Source organism: Diceros bicornis, chromosome 1, assembly GCF_020826845.1.
Source record: "Diceros bicornis minor isolate mBicDic1 chromosome 1, mDicBic1.mat.cur, whole genome shotgun sequence".
NCBI classification, from domain to species: domain Eukaryota; kingdom Metazoa; phylum Chordata; class Mammalia; order Perissodactyla; family Rhinocerotidae; genus Diceros; species Diceros bicornis.
The window spans coordinates 68,602,641-68,625,098 of NC_080740.1; the positions used below are offsets into that span (position 1 = coordinate 68,602,641).

Below are 22,458 nucleotides of genomic sequence, written 5' to 3' on the forward strand. Positions count from 1 at the left end.
GATTGTAGAAAATTGATATAATTTCTTAAGAGAAGAACTGGTTAATTTTTTTTTTTTTTTTTTTGGTCAGGAAGATCAGCCCTGAGCTAATATCCATGCTAATCCTCCTCTTTTTTGCTGAGGAAGACTGGCTCTGAGCTAACTTCTATTGCCAATCCTCCTCCACTTTTTTTTTCCCCCCAAAGCCCCAGTAGATAATTGTATGTCATAGTTGCACATTCGTCTAGTTGCTGTATGTGGCATGCGGCCTCAGCATGGCCAGAGAAGCGGATCCAAACCCGGGCCTCCAGTAGCGGAGCGCGCGCACTTAACTGCTAAGCCACGGGGCCGGCCCAGAACTGGTTAATTTTAACAAATAGGACAATCAGTCCTGGGAGAAATGTGCTGGGGGCCTGGAACCCGACCATCTGCTTCTTTTTCCCCTGAGGTACCTGCATGGGACCTCAGGTTTCCATAAAAATCACATAGATTTCCATAGAAATCACAGTTTGAAATCACTGATCTAGACCATGGATTGACAAAATTTTTCTGTAAAGGGCAAGATAGTAAACATTTTAGGCTTTGTGGGCCGGATGGTCTCTGTTGCAATCATTCAACTCAGCCATTGTAGTGCAGGAACATGTACAGATAATGCATACATTTCAGATGAAAATGTGTTCATGAACTATTTAGTGAAAAAAGCAAGTTACAAAACATCAATACTAATAAAATAGTTAACGCTTTTCGAGTGCTTACCACACACTAGCCACAGTGCTAAATGACTTACGTGGATTATCTTGTTTAATTCTCAGAACCACCCTATGATACAAATGCAATGATCTCCAGTTTACTGATGGGGACACAGTGGCCTAGATGGGTTAAATAACTTGCCGGTGAGATATGGAGCTAGGTTTGGAACCATGCCGTCTAACTGCAGAGCCTGAGCTTTGAAAGTCTACAGTCTATTGCTATGTATGTTTACTTATGTACATCTACACAAGCCTCAAAAGGATCTGGAAGGATATACGCCAGAAAGTAAGAGGATTTTCTCTACCATATGGAGATGGGGGGGGGCACTGATATATAAATAAGATTATTTTTTTTATAATTATTCTCTATCATCATAAGTTAGATATTTCCATTAATAATATGCTAACACCAACAAGTGAGGCTGTAGGACTTTTCATTTCTAAAGACTAGTTCAGTTCTAACATTCTAGAATTCCACGAGGCACGTGCCACCCCTGGAGGTGTTTGGTCTGAGGAAGAGGCAGAGGCTGGCAGTAATGGCGGGGGGACGGTCTGAGGCCGAGGAGATGGTGAGAGGGAGAGTCTTTCAGCCCTGCAGGGGACTGGGAGCTCTCAGAGACGGCAGGTTTCCCCTCCAGCCTTTGGACCCTCTCCCTCTGCCCTCCCTACAATCTCAATGGCCTTTCTGGCCTCTCTAATTACTAGGAACATACAGGGAACCACAGTTTCTGTTTAGACCAAAAAAGGAGTTGGGTACCCACAAACGGCTGCCTCAGTGAGGGCTGTTTCCAAATTGGACCCTGGGCGGGGCAGTGACTGAGCAGAGCAGGGGCCAGGTCTGATGTTGGATATGGCCTAACTGGGCAGGCTCAGTCCTTTTCCAAAGTGGTAGGATTTAGGGACACATTCTTGAAAATGTACAATGGAATACCAGCAATGATTGAGCACCTAGCACGCGCTGGGCGCTTTATGCACGTTCCTGTGAGGTAGGTGCCATCTGGAGCCACATTTCCCGGATGAGGAGAGATTGAGAAACCTGCCCAGGTTCCCTCTGTTTGATGACCTCATGTCTCTCAGCTCAGTCCTGCTCTTTCCATGCGGAGTCGGGAACTGTGTGAGCTGGCATAGGATCAGTGGGGGCCCAGAACCTCTTGTCCCTTGACATGTTTTCTCAGTTTCCACTATCAAGAGGGCATCAACAAAGAGGCCAGTGACCAGGTGGTCTGATGACTCCTGCTCTGTCCCTGAGGAAGGGCTGAGGGAGGGAGTTTCCGATATTCCCTGTGGGGTAGACCAAGGAAGGTGGTAGGGGTGGGAAAGGAACAGATGTTTGCCTCTGAGGAACCACCAAGCTGTGTCCTTGCTGTGTCCTCGCTCTGTCCGGAGCAGAGCAAGCTGCCCGTGGCGCTCCCTCTCAGGGGTGTTGTACAGGCCAAGGCTGGGGGACACCGTCAGAGGGAGGGGATGTGACGCTGGTCTGGATGACCAGCTAGATCTTCTCCTTTCCTAAGATCCTGTGATGATGATAACAATAGCCAAGCTGAGCACCCGCTGTGCGTATGCCTCATCTCACTTTACTCTAAGGAGGTGTAGTTATTATTATTATTATTCCTATTCTACTCAGGTGAGAAAACTGAGGTCCTGACAGTTAAGCAGCTGTGTAAGTTCACATAGCTGGTCAACAGCCAGGCTGGGACTGACCCCTCTGTTTGTCTGCAGAGCCTGCCTTCTTATACAGCAGACAGCCTGCGTCTAGCTGTCTGGGATCTACGGTTCTAAAAGGATTAGGATGCTGGGCTTATCTATGACAAGCAGACCAATGGGAGAGAGAATCCTTACTTCCAGAGGCTCTGATATTTTACCTCAAGGCTCCATTCCTCGGTCATGGGATTTGCAGACCTTCTCCCTCTCAGGAAGCAGATTAGGAAACTTGTCCACTTAAACTAAGTGGCCACAGCCCCTCAAGACATGGAAATCTAAAAGCAGCTCTGATGGACACTCCCAAGAAATTACAGACTTGGGCTTTTGAGAGACTGGCACTAATTAAAGGAGAAGGCCACAGAGAGCACCACGACCTGAACAACAACCGCTCACCTCCCACACAGGGCAGTGCTTGAGGTTCCATTTTTACTTTTCACTGCCAGTGTTGAAAGGGTCTAGACCTGAAGTTTTTTAAATTTCAGTTTTCTTTTTTTTGTGTGTGAGGAAGATCAGCTCTGAGCCAACATCCATGCCGCCACAGCATGGCCTGACAAGCGGGGCATCGGTGCGTGCCCGGGATCCGAACCCAGGCCACCAGCGGTGGAGCACGCACACTTAACCACTACGCCACGGGGCCGGCCCCTGAGTTTCAGTTTTCAAATTTCAAATTGCATAATCATGAAACTTTTTGTTCAAATAAAAAGCTTTATTTATGAAATACCGTCATCAAGCATTAGGCATGTGACCATCTGATTGAAGTCTCACAATAGTCACATGAGGTAGGTACTATCGTGATCCCCATTTTACAGATGAGGAAACTGAGTTGCACAAAGGTAACTTTCCCAAGGTAGCGCAGTTATTAAGTGGGGGAGGAGGAATTTGAATCCAGATCTGCTGAAATACAGAGAGTGGTTTGTTACCGCTGAGTGAAGCCCAGTAGATAAAACTATGAGTTGAGCTTGGTTTGGGTGTGGGTGTGTTGGGTTGGAAGAGGCCAGCCCACTGAGACTCTCCCCTGTGTCCGGTGAGCCCTTGGGGAACCTTGCCAGCATCACAGAGGAGTTTAAAAAACCAGAAACAACTCAAATGTCCATCAACAGATGAACGAATTCATGGCTTGTACAGTCATGCAATGGAATACTTACTACTCGGTGATAAGAAGAAATGAACTATTGATACCCACAATAACATGGATGAATTTCAAAATAATCAAGCCGAGTAGAAAAAGCCAGACAAAAATGAGTACATACTGAATGACTGCATATATATAAAAGTCTAGAAAATGCAAACTGATAGTGACAGAAAGCAGATCTGTGGGGGTGGAGGGAGGGTGGGAGGAATTACCAAGGGGCCTGAGGAACCTTTTTGAGGTAAAAAATATAGTCACTATTTTGATTGTGCTGATGGTTTCATAAGTGAGTGTGTGTGTATCTTAAAAAATTATACACTTAAAATGTGTACAGTTAATTGAATGAAATTATACCTCAATAAAGCTATTTTAAAAAAACACTCGAAAGTCAAAAACTTGTGTTTAACAGGAGGCAGAGACAGGAGGTGACTTGCTCCCGCTCATGCAGCACAGGAGGGACTCCCTCTGTGGCCCACACCACCACGGGGGATGGAGCTCGCTCAGGTCCAGCCCCCAGGCTCCACCTCCAGCCCTCTGAGGGGCAGAGTGGCTTCTCTTCAGCCAGGGATGTCAGCACCGGACAAGCCAAGGCTTTGGCAGGGGGGTAGGTAGGTCAACAGAGGCAAAATTGGTGGGACCTTTCCCCCAGCAGTCCTGGGAACAACGACGGTTAGTGAGAACACCCAGGGGTGGCCAGGCTGCTGTACTCACAACCAGGCACCTTTGACAAAAATATAAACCTGCTCAAAGGATCAGAACAGGCAGTCTCCTCCTCTGCAAGATTAACTCAGCAAATGCCTGCTGCGCACCTTCCATGTGTCGGGGTCTGTCCCAGTTCACTGTCTTATAGGCACCAGAGAAGATAGAATGAGATCAATGCAAGGGCTTGACACATGGTAAATGCCCTCCCCAGTGGTAGCCATTACACATCCAAACATTCCCTCAGCACCTGTTCTGTGTGTACTGAGGGAACAGATGCTTGGCCTGATTCCTGAGGACAGGAAGGACACGTGGACAAAAAGCTTTGCGACAACACTGAAGCTGGTGGGATAAATGCTGTGAGGGCTAAGAGGAGAAATAAATTACTTCCAGTTGTGGAGAGGCTGTGGTATGTAAGGGAGGGAAAGGAATTTGTACATGGAGATGAGGCAGTGGTAGGGAGGCTGGAGGGGGGAATCATTCCATTAGACGCCTGGGAGACACAGGAGGCACTGTCTGGCTGCAGCGAGGGCTGGGAAAGGCTGGAAAGGTGGGCTGGGGTCAGGTGCTGGGGAAAGCACCTGAGAAATATGCGGACACATCTGCTCCCCACTCCCACCCCTGCAGAAGCCCGCGCTCTGCTGTGTGATCTCATTTGCTCCATGGACAGCCAGCTGGGCTGCTGGCAGGCGTGGGAGCTTCTTCCACCCCTGTGGGGCCTGGAAGAACAGAACCAAGGGGCTCAGCTGGAAACTTGATTCCAGCAAGGGTGGGGAGGTGGGGTGGGGGGTGCAGAGAAGAGCCAAAGGAAAGGAACTGCTCCGAGGACTACTCGCCCTAAGAGGCACCAGTGTCTCAACCCTCGGGCCTTCCCGATGGGTCAGCCAGCCCGAACCAGGTCTCCTGAGGAAGCTGTGAAAATGGAAAAACTCCTCAAGTTCCTACACCCAGAGCCCACAGACACCGTCTTAAATTTCTCTGCGGATGGTCAAATCCAAAGGACACTGCCATCTGGCGGCCGAGAAACCCAGATACCATGATGGTTGGGAGAGTCCCTGTGCCCCCGAGGGACCAGAGAGGCAGAAATGGCCGACACTTGTTCAATAATTTCATAATGGGACCAAAATTATGCCAGCACACACTTTTGAGTAGAAACAGTCTTATTTCTGGCCACCAAGTTCCCTGAGGTGCAGGTATCGTGCATTGTGCAGGCGCGGAAGCTGCCTCTGAGAGAGCTCAGGTGACTGGACCAAGGTCACAGGTGGCCAAGTGTAGAGCCGGGTCTTGTCCCAGGGTCCAGCAGCCTTAGTCCCCTGGCTAGTGCCTGATAAATGGTTAAAGCCATGATTCTCAATGTGTGGTCCCCAGAACCCTTTCAGAGGGTAAAACTGACCACTCTAACAATCATACAATTAAGTTTTCCAGAATCTAAAAAAGTAATGACCTCATCTAGTCCTGTTGGCTAATGCGATGTGTGCTTGTGTATTCATGTGTTTCAAAAGTTCCTCTTTTATATTTCTAATATGGCATAACCCACATAGCCAAAAGCTCCTTGAGATACTTGGCAATTTTTAAGCGTGTAAAAGCGTCCTAAGACAAAAAACTTTTGAGAACTGCTGGTTTAAAGAAATATTTTTAAAAAATAAAGCCATATACCCTAAAACATTCCCTTTGTTTTGACATAATTGAATCAACTCTGTAAGGCACTAATTTTTAGGCTGACTGGAATTCTAATCGCCCTTTTTTTTTTTTTTTTGTGAGGAAGATCAGCCTGAGCTAACATCCATGCCAATCCTCTTTTCACTGGGGAAGACCTGCCCTGAGCTAACATCTATTGCCAATCCTCGTCTTTTCCCTTTTTCTCCCCAATGCCCCAGTAGATAGCTGCATGTAATAGCTGCACATCCTTCTAGTTGCTGTATGTGGGATGCCGCCTCAGCATGGTCGGACAAGCCGTGCCTCGGTGCGCGCCCGGGATCCGAACCCGGGCCGCCAGTAGGCGCACGCACCTACCCGCTAAGCCATGGGGCCGGCCCCTAATTGCACTTTCTACAGATCTTTGATTAATGAAAAACACAAAAATGAGGTACGAGGATGTTTACTGTCTAACTGACAGTACCACTCTAAGTGAATGACACGTGTCAGCTCATTTAAGCCCCACAACCACCATTTGCAGTAGATGCTGTCATTGCATTTTATGCCTGTGGACACCGAGAGGTTAGGGGGCCCAGCTGGGAGGTCCTGGAGCTTGGACTCCACCCAGGCATCTGTCTTCACAGCCTCTACACACTATTTTAACTGCCTTAAGATTTGATATCCCTTAGATGCAATTCACTTGATCAGACAAAGGTGTTTCAAAATATGGTGTCTAAGAAAGTAGTGAAAAGAAAGTGGATCAATTTGGCCCAACACCTTCACTTTACCGATGAGGAAAAGTGAGGCCCAGAGAAGGGAAGTGACTGGCTAAAGATCCCACAGCAAAAAATCAGAATCTACTGGCCCTTACTCCCAGTCGCGAACTCTTAAAACTCCAACCCAAGGAGGCATTGTGATTATCTCCTTCATAGCAAGTGACATCAAGACCACACAACAGACGACACCTCCACATCTCCAACAAAAGCAGCTTGACTTTATTGCAGGGAAGCTAGGGAGGAGCAGGGCAAGCGAGGGTCTTTGCAGGAACCCCCGTCGATGAGCAGGACTGCCAGGCCCCAGGTCTGTCTGGAAGTCAGGAGAGGATCAGCAGCCTGGAAGAGATGAGAATTTAGGTGGAGCAAAGGCACCATCTGCTGTGCACATGGAGACACTGCAAAAGCAGTCAAGGTTCACTAAGGCCTGGGAGAGGGGCCGGGGAGTGCAGGAGGGAAACCCAGGCGCTGGAGCAGGACGGGAACCCGTGTCCAGCCCTGCACACTGCTCCCATCACGACTGTTATGGGCTTGGCTGGAACCCATTAACCTCGCTAAGCTGACCACCGCGAGGCCCTCTTCTAGGGGACTGCCAGGGCTGCTGGGACGGTACCCCCGTCCTGTTTCAATTCACACCAGGAAGGCAATGAACAAAATCATGAGCCAACAAATCTGCCAAGGGCCAGATGATCAAGGTGACTCCATAACCAATAAACATTCTACCTCTGTTTCCCAAACCTGGCTTCAAATCGGTCACTGGAGAGCTTCTTAAAGCAGGCTGAGACAGATGCAGCCTGGGGTAAAGCTCGCTTGGCGGGGATTCTCAGCCAGTGCCGTGCATCTGAATCCGCAGGAGCCTTTCCATACCACACGTGGTTACTGACATATGTACAGGTAAAATTATAAGGTGTCTAGAATTTGCTTCAAAATAAGATGGGGGGCGTAGATGAAACAGTGATGGCAGTGATTTGATAATTGTTGGATCTGGGTGATGAGTACATGGGGATTCATTTTACTACTCTACTTGTATGTTTGAAACTTCCTATAATAAAAAAGCTAAAATAAACAAATAAATAAAAACTATTATGAGAATTATTCAGCCACAGAAAGGAATGAAGTACTGATACAGGCCACAGTGGGATGAATCTTGAAAACATGCTAAGTGAAAGAAGCCAGACACAAAAAGTTACACACTGTATGATGCCTTTTATATGAAATATCCAGAATAGGCGAATCCAGAGAGGCAGGAAGCAGATTAGTGTTCCCAGGGGCTGGGAGAGGGGCAGTGGGGAGTGATTGCTTAATGGTAAGGGGAGTTTTTCTGGGGTGATAAAAAGGTTTGAAACTATAGAGAGGTGGTGGTCATACGACACTGTGCATGCACTAAATGCCACTGAATGGTACACTTTAAAATGGTTAGTTGTGCGTCATGTGAATTTCATCTTGATGAAACCTCTACATGGTTTACTGGCAGGTATTACTTTTTTAGTTAAACAAAATTCACAGGCTCAGGCCCGGAGTTTCCAATTCAAGGTGTCTATGTTGGGGCTCCCCCACGTGTACAGCCTGCTCAGAAAGTTTTTTCTTTTCCCTCCCTCCATCCCTTCTTGTCAGAGCCCTTTTATTAAACAATCTTATAATCTTACGTGGAGGCCCAATATGAAACAGGGCTACTTGGGACAGACGGTGGGGCCCAGAGTCCCACCCACTCACTGTCCCCAAAAACCCTAGGGATGCAGGAACCAGGTGACGAACACTGATCTGCAGCACAGTGGAAACATTATCCTCCCTTTAAGGATAATCCTTCATATTCAGAGGGATTTCACAGTAACCCCACAAAGCAGGAAAGCCAGGTAGAGGTTGTAGCCCCACTTTACAGATAGGAGACCTGAGTCTCAGGAATGTAATGAGACATGTTCAAAGTACAGTGTGAAATAAGGGCAGAGCTGGAATTAGAATCCCAGAATTCTGATTATTCATCTTAGGCTCCCTCCTAAACATGGGTTGTATCCATGGACAGAAAGGGGACAAGGGAAACAGACCCATGTGACATCTCGTGATGTCTGTACTTGAAGGGGGCTATCACAGCCCACCAGTCAGTTGTAGCTGCCTTCGCCTGAGGAGCTTCTGTGGGTCCTCCTTCACAGAGACAGTGCCACCAGCCATTACAGAACTCCGATTCAGGGTGCCTGACTCTCGTCCTGCCTCTGCCACTCAACTGTGTGGGGCTTTGGCCAAGTCACGAGGAGCACGAGGCCTAGGGCATCGGTGTCATCTCTGATGGGGTAGTCAATTTATCAAAGCAAAAGACACATTGCTCTTAACTTAAACCCTGTTGATCAAGAAATGCACCCCAAGTCATAAAGGGGACCCTGGGAGACATTAGGCAGCACTCTCTCTCTCGCAGGGGACTGTATGGATTCCAGGAACGTGCGATTTGCATTAGATAATGAAATATTTTGTGGAAGCGCTGGGGCCTCACCCACCTGCCCGCTCTGGTCCATCCTGCGGGCTCAGGGCCCAGGCCCTGGCTACTTGGGGCCGAGGTAGGAAACAGCCTTTCCTGTTTTCCCCAGGGTTTCCAGCAGAGTGTCCACACTGTGCTCAGAGTCAATGCAAACCTTCTTGTTGGGCAGGTCAATGTCAAACTGAACTCCTGCAGAAAGAGGAAGCGGGGTGTGGGGAGGAAGAAGAGACCCTCCCAGTCACAGCAAGGAAGAGCTCAGGCTCTAAAATTCTTATTCACAACACCCTTCCCCTTTCCTTCAGACAGGGATCAGCAAACTTTTCTTGCAAAGGGCCAGAGAGTACATGTTTCAGGCACTGTGGGCCATATGGACTTGGCTGCATATTCTTTTGTATGTGTATGGTTTTTACAACTCTTTAAACATGTACAAACCACTCTCAGCTGTACATTCTCAGCTGGGGGCTGGATGATCTGGCCTATGGGCCTTAGTTTGCCGATCCTTGCTCTAGACTGGGGCTTCTTTTAAGTTTTTTTTTTTAATTGCAAAAGTAATACAGACACACCTTTTAAAAAAAAACGTAAACATTTCTGAATATAATTAGAACATATAAGGCCCCCTACTATCTCTGATCTCTAGAGAGCACTGTGAACAGTATGGCATCTATCCAGTCTTTTTCCCAGACAGACAAATGAAAAGTAATTCCCCTAAATGGCATCATACTACATAAACAGGTCTTGCTATATTTCACTTTTGAATGTCTAGGATATCTTACCAACTTAGCACACACAGACCTCCTTCATTCTTTTTTTTTTTTTTTTTGGTGAGGAAGATTAGCCCTGAGCTAACATCTGTCACCAATCCTCCTCTTTTTGCTGAGGAAGATTGGCCCTGGGCTAACATCCATGCCCATCTTCCTCTACTTTATATGTGCGACATCTGCCACAGCATGGCTTGATAAACAGTTTGTAGGTCCGCGCCTGGGATCTGAACCTGTGAACTCTGGCCCACCGAAGCAGAGCACACAAACTTAATCATTACACCACCAGGCCGGCCCCTCCTTCATTCTTTTCTGAACAGCTACATAGTCTTCCGTAGTGTAGATGTACCACACATCTACTCAATCCCCTGCTGAAGGACGTTGAAGTTGCCTCCAATTTTTCACTATTATCACAAGAACGCTAGAGTAAGCCTACTCGAACATATCTTATAAAACTTGTGAAAACATTTCTACACCATGAATTCACACAATGAAAATTGTGGGGGAACAGACTGGCACATTTTAAATGTTAATAGATATAGCAAATTTGCCCTCCTAAAGGGCTGTGCCAGTTTAAAGGCCCCCCCCCCCCCCCACCTAGTAGTACATGGGAGGAGCTGGCATGCATCTTGTTGAGAAAACAGAATGCAGAGGGAAAGCCCTTGATTGGTTCTAGGCCTGGCTTCACCACTAACTAGTGGGTGACCACAGGCGAGTCCTACCCATTATAAGCCTCACTTTCCCCACCTGTTCATGAAGGAGTTGGGGTTAGCCAGCCCCTATGGTCTTTCCAGTTCAAGTATGCCATTAGTCTGTGATTCCTCAGGCCCAGTACTGCTCATCTAGGGCCACAACCAACTCAGAAAACCCTTCTGATCCTTCTCAAGAGGTCACCCAAGTGGGGATAGTAGTAAAAGATGGGGAGAAACCAGCCCAAGTTCAAAGGCAGATCCCCAAGCAACAGTCAAGGGGCCTTAAAAAGCACATGGCACAGAGTTTAATAATAATCTCTGAATTTGTGCCTAATGGATACCTGGGGGAAAAAGGCGCAATGTGTCCCCACTACATTCCGGGTCTTTGTCTTTTGGTTCAGAAGTGTCTCCCTCTTCTTTGGAGTAAATATTTTGGTGGCATCATAGAGCTGGAAGAAACTCTGGGATCATCTAACACAGCAGATTTCAAACTGTGCGCCTTGAAGCCCTGGTTTCCAGGCAGGTGTCTTCGGTGGTCAAGGGGGAAAGTAGGGGCCGGCCCAGCAGCGCAAGCGGTTAAGTGCGCGCGCTCCACTGCGGCAGCCTGGGGTTCACCGGTTCGGATCCTGGGCGTGCACAGATGCACCGCTTGTCAGGCCATGCTGTGGCAGGCGTCCCACATAAAGTGGAGGAAGATGGGCACGGATGTTAGCCCAGGGCCAGTCAGCAAAAAGAGGAGGATTGGCAGATGTCAGCTCAGGGCCGATCTTCCACAAAAAAAAAAAGAAAGAGAGAAAGCAGCCCAGCCCCCTTCATCCAGAGTGTGCCGCTTTGTATATTAGGGGCTTCTGGGCACAGGTCCATTCCACAGCCAAAGCTGATGTAGGCTGACATTCCCATACTACAGCTAGGGAAACGTAGGCCCCAGGGAGAAGAGCCCACAGTCACATGGCAAGTCAGCAGTCAGGTTCTTTCCACCGTTTCAGATTCTTTCAAACTAAGATCCTGGTTATCAGGACTGGAAACCAGCTATTGACTCACTGTGGGACTTTGGGGAAGACCCCTCCCTCCCGGCATTGGTGTCAACAATCCCATTCCACAGATGGAAAGTGCGGCTCAGAAGACTGCGTTAAGTGCTAATGAGACCTCAACCACAGGGAAGCCCTTGGAAAATGAGGGCTTATTATCATCTAGGGTTTTAAAAATGAAAATCTTAGAGGACTGACTGCCCCAGCACTACCAGAACTCTGATCACAACTCAGTCATTACCTCGCAGAGCCCCGGGGCCAGACCCCAGCCCTCTCTAGGCCTCAGTTTCCCCAGCTGAGAAATGAGGGGGCTGGATGAGAATAATGATTTTCTAAATAGTCCAAAAGAGGTGCTTAAGGAGTTCTGCACGTGACTGATTCAAAGTTTATTTTTAAATTGTTACATTTTAAATTTTAATAGAAAATGACACAAACGCGTCAAATAACAAAAGTGATGGCACTGAGATCACCAACATACTAACTCACGCTGCCAGGCTCTGGAGGTGGGCTGCATGGCCAGTCCCAGCTCTGCCACTTCCCAGCTGTGTGGTCCCAGCCAAGTTACCTAACCTCTCTAAACTTCCATTCCCTCCCGTTCAAAACGGAGATAGCCAAAGAAGCTACCTGAAATGGTTGTGGTGAGGATTCAAAGACGTGATCCACAGAAACCACTAAGCAGAGTACTTGGTACATGCTAAGTACTCAATATATTTTAGTTTTAATGTTATTATCAGCTTAAACTCAAGCTTCCCCTGCTCCATGTCTGCACGCATTTGAATATAAGTGTATCTGTCTCCCATCCCCAACCAAGAGCCACTCACTCACCTCCCAGCTTGTTGAGGACCCGAGTGACTGCATTAGAGCAGCCTTCACAGGCCATGTCCACAGAGAACTCGTGCTTCTGAAACAAACAAAGGGGACTGTGAGCCAAGTCCTGCAGAGTGACCCACACACTCCACTAGCATGCTGGGGCCAAGACAGGAGTCAGAGAGACTGGGCAAGATCTGGCTGTCATTAGACTTACCAGTAGCCTGTTTCTGACCCCTACTCTCTTCAACTGTGAAGTGGAGTTACCTAAGGGTTTCTCTATCTCACAGTTTGTTGGATTAAATGAGATAATCCCTATAAATCCTTTAGTGGTGTTTGGTACACAATGAGTAGAATCACCTCAGAAGTTAGTTTAAAATGTTGGTTTCTGGTTTCACCTTCAAAATTCTGATTCTTGAGCTATGGGGTTGTCTTGGGACAACCAATAACTCTGATGTGGGTGGGCCCCAATACTCCAAGCAATGCTGATCTGGTGATCTTATTTATGCATCAGAAGATCACTTTCTGCATTACAATCACCTGGCAGCTTGCAAAAACTATAGGTTCTGATCAGTAAACCTGGGCTGGGGCGTCTAGCATGGCCAGCAAGCTTTCCTGGTAATTCTGACATATAGAGACCACTGCTCTCATTCAAGCGCCTCCTTCTCAGAGCTCCTGAGTCCTGGGAAAGGAACGGATTTGCCTGGGCTCCCAGTGAGTTGGAGACCAGGCCAGTAAGGGAACCCAGGCTCCCGGACTCTTTGTGCAGGCTTGATATCCTATAGTCTCCAGGATATCTAACAAACCAAACTCCCAGAAGACGGGGGCTTTGCTCAGTTCACTGCTGCATCCCCAATACCAGGAACAGTGCCTGGCACAGAGTAGGTGCTTAATACATTTTGTTGAGTGAATGGACGATTGACACCGCTGCTTGAGGACCTCTGGGTCCTCTCCTTTGCTTTCAGACAAAGATTACTTATACCAATACTTCCTTTATTTTACAATCTCTGGAAACGAGACCTGGCTTCAGATCCCAGCTCTGACATTTACTAGCTGTATGACCATGAGTAAGTTACTTAACTCCTCTGTGCCTTCGTTTCTACATCTGCAAAATGGGGATGAGAGTCCCTCAGGTGGGTGAATGGGATGCACATAGGATTTTAAGTGTGGTAGCCAGCATGCAAGATGGCACCAGTGATCTCCACCTCCGGGCATTTATGCCCTTGAGTAGTCCCGTTCCACAACGTCTCAAGGTCAGTGGGTCCAGTAGAATACGCTGATGTGATGTTATGGGACATCTGAGGTAGGTCATAAGAGACAGTGTGCTTCTGCCTTGCTCTCTCCCTCTGGGCTCAAGAGGAAGCTGGCTGCCACGTCTTAAGGACACTCAAGCAACCCTATGGAGAAGTACACATAGGGAGGAACTGAGTCCTCCAGCCAACAGCCATGTGAGGGGGCCATCTTGGAAGCAGATCCTCCTTCAGATGCCATAGCCCTGGCCACAGTCTTCACTGCAACTTCACGAGAGACTCTGAGCCAGGAACACCCAGCTCAGCTGCTCCCAGACTCCTAACTCTCAGAAACCATGAGTTAATAAATGTTTGTTGGTTTACACCACTAAGTTTGGGGTAATTACTCAGGAGCAACAGATAACTAATACAACAGGTAAAGAGATGGGGGCCCAGCAGTAGGTCCCACTGGGTAAAAAGTTAGCTATCGGATTATTATGATTAGTTTGTTCCACTTCCCTCTTTTCTTTCCCGTCAAAAAACAACGGCTGGGCCGACCCCTGGCTTAGCGGTTAAGGGCGCACGCTCCGTTGCTGGCGGCCCAGGTTCGGATCCTGGGCGCCCACCGACGTACCGCTTCTCCGGCCATGCTGAGGCCGCGTCCCACATACAGCAACTAGAAGGATGTGCAGCTATGACATACAACTATCTACTGGGGCTTTGGGGGGAAAAATAAACAAAACAAAACAAAACAAAACAATGGCTACATTTTTCAGGAAGCACTTCAAAAGATTTCAAATCTATTAGCTCAACTGCAATTCTTCTCGCTGGAAGACCTCAGGCAAAACTCCCTGCCCCTGAAAGGCCCCAGTCCCCTTATTTATACCAAAAGGGTATTAGCCAGCTCAGTTTTCTCAACTTCAGTATGCATAAGAATCACCCGGGGAACCTATGGACCGTGCAGCTCTGCAGGCACCTGCCTCAGTTGGTTCTGTGGCTCTGAGTGGGCCCTGGGCCACTCCATTTTTAACCCACTGGGGAGAGACAGGGAGGCAAGACTACACACCTGAGAAAAACTGGTCTAAGTAGCTTCTCAAACTCTTTCCAAGTCTCAGAACATCTTTTTTTTTTTTAAAGCTTCAGTACATGGCTGTGTATCCTAGTTGTCAGTTTTTTAGTTCTCTACGTAAGCCACCGCCACAGTATGACAACTGACAGACAGATGGTATGGTTCCACAACAGGGAAACAAACCCAGGCCGTGGCAGTAAGAGTGCCAAATCTTAACCACTAGACCACCGGGGCTGGCTCTCAGAACATCTTTGGGTCTGGATTATCCTCACGCCATACAGGGGAAACTGAGACCAAGAGTTAAGTGGCTTGGTTTTCCAGTGCTGAAATATTTAACCATGTGACCAGGAAACCACTATTTTATTGAGGCTAAATCTGCAAAACCTGCCTTAAAGAAGATGGTTTGTTTTTCTTTTCTTCTGGTTAAACACCTCTGATTCCTTCAGCTTGTTGCATGACTATTCAAAAAGAACTACAAAAAACTTTGGAAATAAGGATTTGTAGTGAGTACTCCAAAATCTTGTCTTTAACGTGTGGTCCTCAGACCAAGAGTATCAGCAGCAGCTGACAGCTTGCCAGAAACGCAGAATCTCACGTCCCACCCCAGGCCTCCTGGGTCAGAATCCTCATTTTAAGACACCCCATTTATTTCTGCCCACATTACAGTTTGAGGCACTGCTCTCGAACACGAACTGGCAAACTAAAGCCTGCCTGCGATCTGGTTTTATAAAGTTTTACTGGAGGGGCTGGCCCAGTGGTGTAGCAGTTAAGTGCGTGCGCTCTACTGCGGTGGCCCAGGGTTCAGATCCCGGGCGCGCAGCGACGCACCGCTTGTCAAGCCATGCTGTGGCAGCGTCCCATATAAAGTGGAAGAAGATGGGCACGGATGTTAGCCCAGCCCCTCCTCAGCAAACAGAGGAGGATTGGTGACAGATGTTAGCTCAGGGCTGATCTTCCTCACACACAAAAAAAGTTTTACTGGAACACAGCTAAGCTTATTCGTTTACTTTCACACCATAATGGCAGAGTAGCTGTAACAGACCACATGGTTCGTGAAACCAAAAGTATTTACTATCTTGCCCTTTAAGAAAAAGTCTGCTGACTCCTGCTCTAGAATAACCAACAGACAATCAAGATTCATCAATGGTTTGCACCTGTATACACATCCAAAGCTTTAAAGGGTTTGCAAGACCCATATAAGACCTAAATGTATTGAATGTCCTCTACGTGCCAAATGCTCTTTATACAGTATCTAAGTTCGTCCTCACCTAGCCTGGAAAGGGAAATAGTCACTCTATTCTACTCAAGAGGAAACTGAGGTTCCCAGGGGTTAACTAAGGGGCCCACAGTCACATTGCCAGTATGTGCTGGGGCTGGGATGTGAACCCAGGTGTTCCCAGCTCCAGGGACATCTTGCTGGTTCTGGCCCAGCAAACAGCACTGCCACCCACCAGCCCCCACAACCCTGACTATTAGCAGGAGCTCTGAGAGTGGGAACACCTTGTGATGGAGCACAAGGTTTTGCTGCCCAAAGACCTAAAGTCAACGATACCTGAAGCTTTCTTTCTGCAGCTGACTAGAGAGAGCATGTGTCCTTCCATGGTCCATAGTACAGAGGTCAGAAGCCAGGAGGTGGTTTCCGGATGGCAAACCTTACAATTCAGTGCTCCCTTCCTCCACCTCTAAGTAGCAAAAGTAAATTGGGGGGCGGCGGAAAACCTACTTAATGGACAGAGTAATCCATTCTTTACAGAGAATCCCAAGACCAGCCCCACCACTGAATGCTTGATTTTGCGCAGTCCCAGCCCTTCAGGGCCTCTACTCTGTCACCTAAAGAACGGGTCCTTACAGTAGAGGAAAAAGTCCAGTAAGCTGTGCAATTCTTTCACAGAATCTCAGAACTGGAAGGGAGGGAATAGAGTGGGGTCACACTGTCCAGACCCCTCCCAGAGAAGGAATTCTTTCTTTTTTTTTTTTATTATTTATTTATTTTCCCCCCAAAGCCCCAGTTGACAGTTGTATGTCATAGTTGCACATTCTTCTAGTTGCTGTATGTGGGACGCGGCCTCAGCATGGCCGGAGAAGCAGTGCGTCGGTGCGCGCCAGGGATCCGAACCTGAGCCACCAGCATCGGAGCGCACGCACTTAACTGCTAAGCCACGGGGCCGGCCCTAGAAGGAATTCTTTCTCAACTAGCCAGGACATAGTCTTTGAACACCCTGATGATAGCGAGTTTACTAATATTTATATTCGAGTGCCTACTATGTGCCAGGCATTGTTCTAAACACCTATATGCATTACCTTGTTTAATCGTCACAATAATTCCATGAGGTAGGTACTATTATTATCCCTTCCTGACAGATGAGGAAGCTGGGGTTCAGAGGTTAGGTCACTCGCTCAGGGTGACACAGCTAGTGAGTAGCAGGACCTAGACTGGACAGTCTCCAAAGTCAAAACACTTAACCACTGTGGTCCTTGTTAAAACGGGGTTGAAACCTGCCTGCCTATAGTCCTACCCTACTTGTCCTAGGTCTACACAAGAGCTACCATTTCTTGGGGACTAGCTATGTCAATGGCTGTGCTACGTATTCTACTGGCTTTTTTCCAGTCAACACCAGCACCAGTCTGTTGAGGTCACAGTTTTATCTCCATTTTACCGATGAGAAAACCAGGCACAAAGAGGTAAAGCAGCTTGCCCAAGGTCACCAGTTGGCAAGCAGGGGTACAGACTTTTCAAAGAGGTTCCTGAGATTTGAAGTGTTTGTCTGAGAAACCTCTGAGGTGACACTCTTCTGCTTCCAGTGTTGTCGGCAGCCCCTTGACTAATACCCTCCTTCCTTTAGCTGTTCATCTGGGGATGTGGTGCCAGTGCCCTCTTCGTTCTGATCATCCGTTCTGGAAGGTCTTTTGTTTGTCAAAATCCCCAGTAGTGAACAGAGAATAGAGTGATCCTCAAGCTGGCTTTTCCCTCACCGCCACCACCCAGAAAAACCTAGTGGCCTCCACTATCCCAGTCCCAGGGCGATTAATGCTGTCCTTGGCAGGTTTGCTGTACAGCAGATTTGCTCAATGGGGAGGGCTGATTCTATCAGGTTCTTTGCCTATGCATTGTGTTGTCTGAGGATTTGTCCCAAGGCAGCTGCCAAGACTCAAGGGAAATGACACATGATATGTTTGTGGCTCAGCCCAGGGGGCCTCTGGCTCACCTGTCAGCTCCCCAGAGCTAGGATGCTAAGACACAGGGCATCTGCAGGACACCTCTGGGTACCCACTTGGAGCAGAACTGTGAACTAGACACCCTGGGGGCAAATGCTAAACCCACGTGACACCAATCAGGAGCTACAGGATGCAACTGGGATCAGAGCTTCCTCCCAAGCCGGTGTGACTACTCTTGTGGTCAGGCCAGGAGAGATTGGGAGCCTGAAGGGGCTTAATCCTGGCTCCACCCAACTCCCAACATGACCTTGAATAAGTTACTGCACTTTTTATATCTTTATCTCAAAAGGCCTTAATTCGTTATCAACAAAATGCCCCACAAGCAACCACATCTGTGCAATAAGACTGAGTGAGCTGCAAAGGTGGGCTGACACCTGCTCATTCCTCCCCAAACTCTGTCGCTGAGCAACTGGCGAATTTGGGCAAGTCCCCAAACCTCTCTGGGGATCACGGGTTCAGGTTCAGAAAGTGACAGGTAGGAAAGGTTAAAAGCACTGTCTCCTTTCAGTGTCGCCCAGCGCTAACCTGAAGTTGGGCAGAGTGGGCGGGAGAAGGGAGGAAAAACAGACGTCTGAAAACCTGCCCTCTGCATGAGGCAATAGCCATCCCATCCCCCTCTTTGAGGCCAGCTCCGCGGACAGGGGCATCCAGATGGAAGTCGCAGGGACTAGGCGTCCCAGTTCCTGCTCGCCACCCACTCCCTGTGTGATCGCGGGCGACTCTGCCCTTCTCCGAGTCTCAGTTTCCCCGTCTACGCAGGGAAGTCGGGCTTGGGACCGCTGTAGGCCTAGAGCTCCGATGCTCTGAAGCTTGGCTCCTAGATTAAACTCCTTTCGGATCCGAACTTCTGGAGGGTCGCAGAAGCTCAGGGCTGGGTGGGGAGAGGCGAGAAGAGAGGCAATAGCTCCAGCCGCGGCCTGAGCCCTTGAAGAGCGACATCTCGCCGAGCGGCGGTGCGCCCGGGGCGCAAGCCGAGGGCCGCGGGTCTGCGCGGGGCGGGGGCGGCGCGGCGGCGGCGCGGCCACTTACCGGCATGACTGAAGAGGCGCTGGTGGCAGCGGAGACGCCTTTCCCGGTTCTGAGCGTTGGCGCGGCTGCGCTTCGCGGTGCGCACGCCGAGAGGCCCCGCCCCCTCCGGCCCGCCCCCAGGCCCCGCCCCCGAGGCCCCGCCCCCGAGGCCCCGCCCCCCCGACCCCGCGGGCAGGGAGCCGGCTGCCAGAACGCTGGCCGCTCCGCCTCCTTCCGGCGGGCGGGGCCCTGGACACCCGCCAAGTCTGAGCGAGGCGGGGCGAGGGACGCTGGGCCGGCCTTCTGCGCCTGTTGGCCGCTTTTAGATCGCCTGCTCCGTGTCAGGCTGGTGTTGGGCCTGGGAATCCGTACCAAGGCCCCGTCCCTCCCTAAAGGGACAATCTGATTTATTCACAAGGTCAGTATTTATTGAGTGCCAACCATGGGCCACACTGTGCTAGGCATCTAAGATGCTGGAGTGGAAAGAGCAGCCCAGCAGGGAGCGAAGGAAGCAGGCGACGATAGTGTCGTGTTAGAGGAGTTGTGTCGTGGGAGCAGAGAAAGGATCTCTGACTCAGGCTGGAGTGTGTGTGTGTGTGTTGGGGGGCTGTTGTTGAAGAGAGGAGGCTTTGGGAGGAGGTAATAATCTGAGTTAAGGGGGAAGAGTACACGTTCTGATGAAGGAAGATGGGCTATTTGGGAAGGAGAGAGTGCAATTCATGAGGAGCAGCGTTATGGACACTCATTCGAGATGACAAATGAAACTCTATCAAAGAGGAGAGGTAAATGTACAGGGTTATAGTTCCTGCATATAAATAAATACATAAATTCCATCTTTTACATAAAAAAGAAGCCCGAAAGGAACTACAGCAAATGTTATTAGAAGTTATCTTGGATGGGTGCAGGATTACAGGCAAAACCCTGATGTACATATTATTTTTAAAATTTCAAATAGCATAAAAGAATGTAACAGTGAAAAGTCTCCCACCTCCCATGATCTCCCTTTTTAAACTAAAGGCATACTGTACACAGATTTGCACCCTGCTCTTCTCATTTTACAAAATATCTTAGAGATTTTTCTTTAATAGTCCACATCAATCCCTTTCATTCTTTTTAGCATGACATAGCGTTCTATTATTCAGTTGTACCATAATTTATTTAACCAGTCCCTACAGCAGAAACTATTGGTTGGCTAACCCAACACTCATTCTCAATCTTTTTACTCTAGCTCCTATAGAGGCTGGAATCCCTAAATACTTGCTTTTGTTCTCCCTTGCAGCCAGGTGTGCCCATATGATATGGCTCTGGCCAATGACTGAAAAGCAGAAGTCAGCTAGGGAGCTTCTGGGAAGGCTCTTGCTTTCCTCACACAGGGAACAGATACCACTCCTTTCCTCTTCCTGCTTAGAATGCTGATGTGATATTTAGATGCAAGTGCACCATCTTGCACCCATGAGGGAAATGCCAAGAGAATCCCAGAGACACTGGTTCTGACTGTGTGCTCGCTGAACCCATGCCAACTTGTCCCCTGCTTATAATGTGAGAAATGTCAGCCCATCTCTAGTTCAGCTACTGCTACTCAGACTTTGTGTTCCTTGCCCCTGACACAGTCCTGATACAGCTCCCCACTGATGGGCATATGGGTTGCTTCTAATCTTTTAATGCTAATAACTATGATGTAATGACAATCCATATACATACATCTTTGCTTAATATTTATGTAGAATAAATTCCTAGATGTGGAATTGCTATTCATTTTTAATTTTGATAAAGCCAGATTGCCTCTCCAAGTTTTATCAACTACATTTTCATATCTCCAGATCAATATGTAGTACCCTCACCCATTCTGTTATAGGTGATTTTTATTTCCTTTTTTCTTTTCTTTGCCATATTTCCTGTAATGAATATGTATCAAGAAAAGAATCACAGGAAAGAATATTTTTAAAAAGCAGAGTTCAGGAATTCTGAGTTCCAGACTGCCCAGCAGTCTCATTACTAGTCTCATAAACTTGGGTAAGTCATTTCATCATTAAGCATTTGGGCCTGGGAAATGGACCCTTTCTGGCTGAGAGTGCTGCTGTAAGGATGGTCATGTGAAGTGGTGGGTTCACAGACAGAGGTTGGTGCCTTCTTCCCGGTAATTCCCTACCACCTACTAGAGTGACACTTTGGTGGATGCTGGGGTTAAGCTTTGCAAAGCAAGGCCTTCATAGCTGCTGCCTACTCCTTCCAGGAGACCAAGTGTCTGTTTTCTGTCCTATAACACAGGTACGCACTAGCTGCCTCACTGCTTTATCAACCAAGGAACTCTTAGCCTTGGATCAAAGGTTCTGAGCTGAAAGGGCCCTTGGAGAAGCCAAGGCAGGAGAAGAGAGGAGACAGAGCCAAGGGAACTTGGGCTGCAGGCTTGGGAGAGGCAGCATGGCAGAGTTGCAAACTGGCTGAATCTGGCCTACAGAAATATTTTATTCCGTTCCTAAAGTGTTCAAAGTATTTTTGGATTAGTTGACCACATTTAAGAACACTGAGTGTGGTTGCACAATGTTGTGAATGTACTTCATGCCACTGAATTGTACACTTAAAAATGGTTAGAATAGGGGCCAGCCCAGTGGTGTAGCAGTTAAGTGCGCACGCTCCACTGCTGGCAGCCCGGGTTCGGGTCCCGTCTGCGCACCGAGGCACCGCTTGTCAGGCCATGCTGTGGCGGTGTCCCATATAAAGTGGAGGAAGATAGGCGCAGATGTTAGACCAGGGCCAGTCTTCCTCAGCAAAAAAGAGGAGGATTGGCATGGATGTTAGCTCAGGGCTTATCTTCCTCACCAAAAAAAAATAAATAAGGTTAGAATGGTAAATTTATGTTCTGTATATTTTATCACAATTAAAAAACAAATTTATTTGTAGACTGACATGTAAAATTAGTTGCTTCTTTATTACAAGAACTAAGAAAAGCATTTTTTAAAAAATAAAAATTCCAGAGCCAGCTCTGAGGGCCTGGTGGTTGAAGTTGAGCGCTTTCACTGCTTCGGCGGCCCGGGTTCGCTTCCTGGTCGTGGAACCACACCACTCGTCTGTCAGTTGCCATGCTGTGGCTGCAGCTCACATAGAAGAACTAGCAGTACTCACAACTAGGATGTACAACCATGAACTGGGGCTTTGAGGAGGAAAAAAAAAGAGGGAGATTGGCAACAGGTGTTAGCTCACCTAAAAAAATACAAATAAAGTTTAAAAAAGAATGAATTCAATTATTCCTCTTAGAAAGAAAATTTCATTGCATTTTTTTAAGTGAGAGCAAAACATTTTTATACCATTAATAAAATGGTAAAAAAAACACTGAGTGATGTCACATGATGACCCAGCTTTTGAGTATCTCCTGAAAAACTGGAAGATCTGAAAACATCTGCAACTAGCAGGATAGGCCAGGTAATGCTGTAGTAACAAACAATCCCAAAACCTCAACGGCTTAAAACAACAGCTTTCTGGTTTTTTTTTGTTTTGTTTTTTTTTGTGAAGAGGACTAGC

General features: G+C 48.0%; 1 protein-coding gene across 2 annotated transcripts; it reads right to left on the reverse strand.

Annotated features, from left to right (window-relative positions):
- Positions 1-6,866: 6,866 nt before the first annotated feature.
- Positions 6,867-19,047, reverse strand: ATOX1 (antioxidant 1 copper chaperone). Of its 2 annotated transcripts, none has more exons than XM_058544492.1 (4): positions 18,961-19,047; positions 12,436-12,511; positions 9,152-9,321; positions 6,867-7,004 (listed from the first exon to the last, which is right to left on the reverse strand). In XM_058544492.1, the coding sequence occupies exons 1-3, from the start codon at positions 18,964-18,966 to the stop codon at positions 9,197-9,199; spliced, it is 207 nt and encodes a 68-aa protein (XP_058400475.1). In that variant the 5' UTR covers positions 18,967-19,047; the 3' UTR covers positions 6,867-7,004; positions 9,152-9,196. The 2 variants fall into 2 exon arrangements, with proteins under 2 accessions (XP_058400475.1, XP_058400469.1); XM_058544486.1 differs by having other exon boundaries at positions 9,148-9,321; positions 18,961-19,044.
- Between the last annotated feature and the right edge of the window lie 3,411 nt (positions 19,048-22,458).